Raw genomic sequence first — 7,505 nt, forward strand, 5'->3', positions numbered from 1 at the left:
GACTATAGTGTTACCGGTTTGTTGTATATCTTTCCATGGGGATTTTATGCGTATATAAATGTGTACACACACACACACACACACTCCATATTCATATTCTTCCCCCACCCCTTTATGGACAAGTCACACACAGCATCTTGGTTTTTTTGGCTCTTGTATTTTACCCTCATTCCAGATCAGTATATTAACAGCTTTCTTGTTTTTAAACCTACAGAAATTGTGTTATGCAGATGTAGCATGTTTTATTTAACAGTTGGGGTTGTTTGCCTGTCTTTGGCAATTTTATAAACAATGTTCCTGATGGTAAACGTGCATACGTATCGCTCTGCACATCAGGTTCTCAGAGGTGGACGTACCGGGGTGGAGACCATGGGCGTCCATCTCTGAGTGAGGCAGACGGTCCTAAGTCACTGTCTGGACAGACGGCACCAGTCACGTTCCAGTCAGCGCTGCAGGAGGCCACCTGTTTCCCTCAGTCTTCCCAGCGGTGGCTTCCAACTTTTTAATGTTTTTTTATCCATCACTTCTATCTTAGTAGCTGAAAATTTGCTGAAAAGTCTTATTTTGGCCTGAGATTTAGCTAGCCTAACAGCTCGTGATTTTTACTAAATCCCCTGGATTTTATGAGAATATCTGAACCTAGACTCCTACTAAAATGGGAATTTTTCAGTTGGTGCAAGTGCTCGAGATCACCCCAGGTTAGTTGGAGGAAGCAGGGAGGGTCCCTGGCTCCCAGACCCAGAGTTCAGCGGGGAAGTGGCCTGTGTGGCTGGGCCTCAGGGGAGGGGCGGAGAAGCCGGGGCACGTCACAGGGCTCCTGCACGCCACCACCTCCAGGACCCCACCTGTGTCTGGGGACCCAGGGTTGTTCTCTCACAAAACTGACATCCTGAAGGTCCTGGTGCCCTTCTGCGGCTGTGACCTTCAAGTCCCAGGAACACTGTCAGCATGAGGCCGCTGCTGAACTCTGGCAAGGAGGGCCCCGCAATGTCGGCAGCAGAGGCAGACCCCTCCCCAGCAGGGTGGAGCGCCCATCCGTGCAGCTCCCTGGCCCTCGGCGCCCTGTCTCCTCAGTCACAGACATGTCATTAGAAATCAGTGTGTGGGAAGGGAGTCGGCAGCCCTACCTCTCACACACGCAAGACACCTAGCCTCTTCCCATGCCAAGTCACAGAACGCGGGGCGCACGCCATCTGTGTCTTCGCACGAGGGATGTGACACTGGTGATGAGCAGGAAGGACGCGCTCCCGCTGAACCGCCGCTGTGTGCCACAAGTTGCTCTCGCTCCAGGAAGGACAAGAGAGAGAAGTGTGGGGCCTCCTGCTGCTCAAGCAGGGAGCAGCCTGGCCCCGGACCTCTGGTGGTCCTTCTCCCCAGCTGCGGTGGCCGCAGGCCGGCGCTCCTTACAGGCGTAGTTACCCCAGCCCGTGCCATCATGTCCAGTGGCCCCTCTCGTCCAAAGATCTTCTTAAAGGTAGAGAGCGTGTCTTACTCCACCGCGTGCTTTCCTCCGGGAAGCAGCCTTCAAGTTGGCACCTGCGATCGGTAACTCCCAGTGACACGTTCTAGATCCCTGTCGCTTGAGTGTTTAAATCCAGATGCATTCAGCATGACGCACTCTTCCTTCTCGCAAGGCTGAGTAATGGCCACGTTTTTCCAGCAAGCCCACACTGCAGGCCTGCGGACGAGTGAGGTGCCGCGTGGGAAGAGTGTCTGGGTCTTCGACTCAACCCCTGCGGGACGCTGCCATGTCAGATCCCCCTCCAGTAGCTTCCTGGCATTTGAGTGGTATTTCTTCCTGTTCCCCTCTTGTCTCGTCTTGCAGGTTTATCAGATTTATGCGAAGAGGTCCCCAGAGGACGTGCATGCCCTCCTGAGGTCCTTTGGCGCTGACTACGTCATTCTGGAAGACAGCATCTGCTACGAACGAAGGCACCAGCGAGGCTGCCGGCTGCGGGACCTGCTGGACATCGCCAATGGGCATGTAAGCCTGTCCCCTTGTCCTGGGCGGGGCTTCTGGAGACGGAGGTCCGATCCGCACCTCTGTACATGACAGAACGAGGTCATGAACCGAGTACCCAGCTTCACCGCGCCCTGTGGGACTCCAGGCTCTGGCACTTCAGTGACGGCCGTGAGGGCTGGTGAGGGGACAGATGAGGGGGCTTCAGGCTCCAACCTCCTGTCAAATAGAGCAGCTCTGTCTTTAGCTGATTTGTGACCCGAGGTTCTGCAGAAAGCCCATTCTTTAAGGCTTTGCTGTTAAAATGAAAACCAAAACCTCAACCTTTTAAAAACCTACACTCCAAAGCAGCGTTTTGGCTGGCACGTGTGTGGGACTGGGACAGCAGGGCTCCCTTCCAGCCGCTGCTCCTGTCATTGTCTCCTTTGTCCACGGGCACAATGCCACAAAGATGGCTTTCTGTAGCCAAGCCTCCACTCCAGAGCAGAGCAAGCTATCTCTCCCTCTTCCTCCTGAGGAAAATGTTCTTGGAGCTATGCCAGCTCTCAGATTAGCACAAGCAGAAGATTTCCTCCCTTTACGAGGTGACGTGTGCTGTAACTATTTGGTATAAAAGCTGACAGATACTTTAAAAAAGTGAATGGGAAAAAAATGATATACCTGGCCTAAATCTCAAAAAAACAAAAACAAAAACAGTTGATTGTACAGAATTGGAGATTCAGAACACCTGAGATCTACTCTCATGGCAAGTTTCAAGCGTGTGGTTCTAGGGACCTGTCGTCCCTGTGCTGTACGTTAGAGGCGTGGGGGACTCAGTTGGCTAATAACTGCCGGTGTGTCCTTTGACCAGCACGATGTGTTCCTCAACTTGACTGTGGTGATCATCTCACCATGAATACGTGTGTCAGACCATCAGGTTGTATCCCTTAACTGTGCACAGTCTGATTCAACAGTTACGCCTCAGTAAACCTGGAGGAACGAGATCGTGAGATTCAAATATTTGCCCAAGGAAAGTAACTGTCCCTAATGATCTTCACTTCAGAGTATAACAGACCAAAGACCTGCATTTAAATTTTGATCCGTGTATAAATTTTTTTCCAACTAGGCCATCTAATGAGTTGGAGGACTTCTTCTGGTCATAGTCATTCTTCTCTGTACTTCATTTTTGTGAGAGCAACAGTGTGGTACGTTCCTAAGAACAAGGAGATCCAGGTTCTACTTCTAGCTTTGCCGTTAAAGGTGATCATCGTGTGATACCCAGCTCCCCTCCTGAGCTTTGATTTATACTTCCCAAGGGGAAGAGGTGGACCCGATGATCTTTCAGTAGCCACCGACATTGAAATAATAGAATTTACGTTCACCAAACATATCACTCTCAAAGAAACCCGACACCTATTCCTACTTCTCTTGTCTCCTATAAATATGATTTTTGCCCCCAGATTGTATTTGGTTTTGTTTTGGCTTTAGATGATGGATGGCCCAGGAGAGAACGATCCTGATTTGAAACTTGCAGGACACCCTCGCTTCTGTGAAGAGATAAAGAGGAACCTGCCGTCCTACACAGCATACTTCACCAGAGTGTTTCAGAACAAAACATTCCACGTTTACAAGCTATCGAGAAACAAGTAACCAAGCTCTCTGTTCCGCCTCTATTTTTGATACGTGAAGTCCATCCTAATGAAACTCAGCAGTAACATTTCATATGTCGTTAGGTAGCCTGTAGCCTGTACCACAAAGCTGTGATATGAGTAAGTTGTAGAGATGTTTACACAAGCATTACCGTCCTTGAAAGTTACTTACACAAGCTTCTGTCTTTTTTATCTTGTTTCATTAATGTTCTTTAGCCTAAACGTTCTCAACTTCCTAGGAGTGGTCTAGAATCTCATTGCTAGGGAGAACACTAAGTGGGCCACGGTGGCCTGAACAGCCACACATCATGGTAGAAATCCAGAAGCTGTTCAGGATTGAAATACTGTTAATTGACTTCAGACAGGGTAGAATCGAATTAAGGGGATGCATAATTAAATTCTTTAGTGTTGTTTCACTAGTGAAGGCCAGTGGGTGGCTTTTTAAAAAGCTCCTAATCGTCCTATTTCACCTAAAAATTTTATAATGTTTTCCAACTGTCATGCTTTTAATTTTTTTTTTTAAATCATGTTGGGTCTTTGTATATATCTAAAACTTTTCGTTGTGCACTGTCTGAAATGTAAAGTTTAGCGCTTCAGTATATGTGTTGTGTGTGTGTGTGTACGTGTGTACGTGCATGCGGGTGCATGTTTTAATGCTGGATATCGAAAAGTGTGACAAATTCCTTATTGTAAGTCATGAGAGGAGCAGAAATGTGATGTAGCCATGCAGATTTTGTTACTGTTTAGTGTTATTTTAAAATCTATTGATACTGTCTAGCCTATCCTGCAAGTAAGAAAATTTTTCTTCATTTCTTACTCATTTAAATTTACTGGGTTTGCAATATTTTCTAAACTTTTTGTTTTTAACCTTTGTATTTTTTACAGCCTAGAACCTTGCAAAGTCTGAATATTTTTAAAATGTTCTATCTTACTAATTCACTAATACAATATTTTTGGCAGAGAGCATTTTCATACCAATTTGATTTGTGGTCTCCAATCTTACTGTGAGGACCTGGGTAGTGTGATTCCTTTTCTTACTAAAAGGTAACCAAGTGCCTCTAAGTCATGCTTATTTGTAAACAACAAAGAGGATCATGTATACCTGTTCAAAAATTTTTTGATAATTGCTTTTATAATTAATTTCTAATGAGGGGGACATGTAAAAGTTGCTGATAAAAGCATATTGCACATTTAATTAAATCAAGATGGCTAATGAAATTAACTTTCTCCCCTGTTCTTGCCAGTTGGAAATGATGTAAAGGTTTCTCCTTGCAGCTGTAGGGAAGTGTATTACCCTAGACATCAAAATAGATATATCACATGTTCAAATTATTTCACATTCAGTTACTATTTAATAAACAGTATTCAAAAAGAAATATTACACTGTCATGTTGGACTCCAGGATACTTGGCTTTTTTATCAAAACTTATTTAAATTAAAAAAAAAATTGACACTGGCTAGGTTACTAGATTATGCAGCTGAAACTCCTGAATTATGTCTTTCCTGTATCCTGTAATAAGGTTGGAGACCACTGCAGTTTAGGATAATATAATAATAAAACACTTTAATCAGTGCTAAAACTGTAATTAAGCCAGTAATGATGCATGCCTGGTGTGGCTGACAGCATGGGTCAGTTTATCCTTCAGCGAGTGCCTTACTCTTAGTTGAAATGAAGCACATGTAAGGTACATGTTAGACCACATAGTTTTGTTTTTCAAGTCCTCTATTACCTTCTTGATAGATTTCCATTTTATTTCAACTATTTCTAGATGCACTAGTCTAAGCATTTGAGTATACGGAGCCTCAGTATAAGAAACATGTACTTAAATTTGTATGCTGATCATCTCCGCCTTGATGGCACACAGGAGTCTTTCTCTCCTAGTTTAGGTGCCACTGTTGCCAAGACATTGAGTGTTGAGTCTTCAGTGAAAAATATAAAGTGCCAAAAAAAAAAAAAAAAAAAAAACAAAGTCTTGCAAGACAGAATCCATGCATACACTCTTTACAAGACACTGTGACCATGTAGAGCATTTTTCTTTTCTGATGACCAGGTCTGTCAACAAATCATGTTAAACATTCTTCGTGATCATCAGTTTCTCTTTTATGACCTTCTTGTTGGAGTCCACGGGAGGAAAGAGGAAGAGTGACTGACTCCTGGCCTGCCACCAAGCCAGAGCGCACCACCCGGGGCCTTTGCTCCCCACCACACAGATCTCTGCGGCTGTGGTCATATTTGGTAATAGCCTCAAGTTGTGGCTGGTTTTGGGTTTTTTTATGGTTAGAATAACCACTTGATTTTGCTTCAGAGTTAGCATTCAGAAGAACCTCGAAGTACAATAAGTGCTCTTAACAGTCCTCTGCTTACATGACTCACCACATTCCCCGCAGTCTCCGTCCCTCCTGTGAGCTGACTGACCAGGCCACTCCCTGTGTCACCTCCTGCCTGGGCTCCCTCCTGTGTGCTCTGTGCCCGTGCCAACTGCTCTGTGCCAGTTCTCCTTGTTGTGAGGACACAGTTCAACACAAACCTAGGAAATAGGGCTGCAAAAAGCGGTTTCTGTGAACATTAACTGGAATGCTTTGGTCAGGTTTGATAAAGGTTGAGTGGCTACTAAAAATTGCTTTTAAATAAATTAGGTGTGGTTGGGAAAATTATAAAATACTGGAAAAACATAAAATTCAAGAAAATTTCTGAGCTTTGATTGCTTCATAGGTTGAACTACTCAGTCCACCTTTAAAAATATCTAGACTGACCAGAGGTATTAAAATGTACCATCATATTACTAGTAGGATTTATGCAAGCATAGAACTGGAACCATTGAACCCTCATTGCAAAGGAAAGACCTTGGCTTCGCAGCAGAAGATTAGCAAATGAATGGACAATTATACATTTAAAGTTATGATTCCCTACTTGAATCTACTTACTTTATTAAATGATTTCATTAAATGACTGATAGTGATCACAGTGGCTAATAGAGTTTCTACTACAGTTGAAAGGTTTCAGTTAGTCTTTTATTACAGACTTAAGAAATAGGGATTCATTTCAGATATATGAGCCAGGAGCATAATTAGGTGTTATCTAGGCCATCTGTTGTCCACTTAGAGATTATTTTCTTGAACTTTGTGAGGTCAGCTAGGGGTGTGTGTGTGGATGTACGTGCATGTGTGCGCGTGTGTGAGGTAGGGCAAGGGCAGATGTAGATACTTCCTCTGGTCTGCATCTTTTCTTCACAATTAACTAAAAATGTGTATTCTGATTCCAGATGATGTACCAATTTTAGTTAATCTTTGGCAAAAACCTACCTGAGTTAACATAGAAATACTCCATTTTTAAAATTTCATTTAAACCTTGGTATTAATAGGAAGACATTAAAACATTCTCAGATCGTGTATCTTGGTTAATATGCTCCCAAATGCTTTATATATGACAACCTTTTGGCCCAGAAGAGAGTGCTTATCTGTTGTTGGAAAAAACTTTCAAGGTGAGAGCGGCTTGCTTTCTTGTGGCAACTGGCAATTGACTTTCTGTATTTAACATCCTCTGGGTAAAATCTTACAAAGAGCTTTTATAGTTTGTTGTACTGAACTGTACGGAGATTATATACTAAATAAAGCTCTTTTAAAGTACACAAGATGAGTGTCTTTCCTTTCTTTGAAGGTCAGAAACCAAGGAACCAGTTCCTAAAGTGTATTAAATACATGCTACGTGGAGGCTAGTCCTTCAAGATAGATAGGCCAAGGTCTTGGCTGGACTTGCTAATGGCATAGGAGTTTATTTTTTCATGGAATTTGGTTTGATAGCTCATTACTTGTTTCACTTGAACCTCAGATTATAGTTTGTATTTCTAAAGAGAAGGCTGTTATCAGCAGAATTTATCCTCAAAGAGGTAAATGCTATTTGTTTTCACCTTTGGAGT

The 7,505-nt window shown here is 43.6% G+C and overlaps 1 protein-coding gene across 2 annotated transcripts in view; it reads left to right on the forward strand.

Moving 5' to 3' along the window:
* DPY19L3 (dpy-19 like C-mannosyltransferase 3) overlaps nucleotides 1–7,217 on the forward strand; it is a 69,980-nt gene extending 62,763 nt beyond the window's left edge. For both annotated transcript variants that reach the window (XM_082708602.1, XM_082708603.1), the window contains 2 exons: nucleotides 1,826–1,984; nucleotides 3,428–7,217. In XM_082708602.1, coding sequence (XP_082564728.1) covers nucleotides 1,826–1,984; nucleotides 3,428–3,589 — 321 coding nt within the window. In that variant the 3' untranslated portion in view covers nucleotides 3,590–7,217. The remainder of the gene's footprint in view (nucleotides 1–1,825; nucleotides 1,985–3,427) is intronic.
* Nucleotides 7,218–7,505: the final 288 nt, after the last annotated feature.

This window comes from Mustela nivalis (assembly GCF_964662115.1).
Source record: "Mustela nivalis genome assembly, chromosome: 18".
NCBI classification, from domain to species: domain Eukaryota; kingdom Metazoa; phylum Chordata; class Mammalia; order Carnivora; family Mustelidae; genus Mustela; species Mustela nivalis.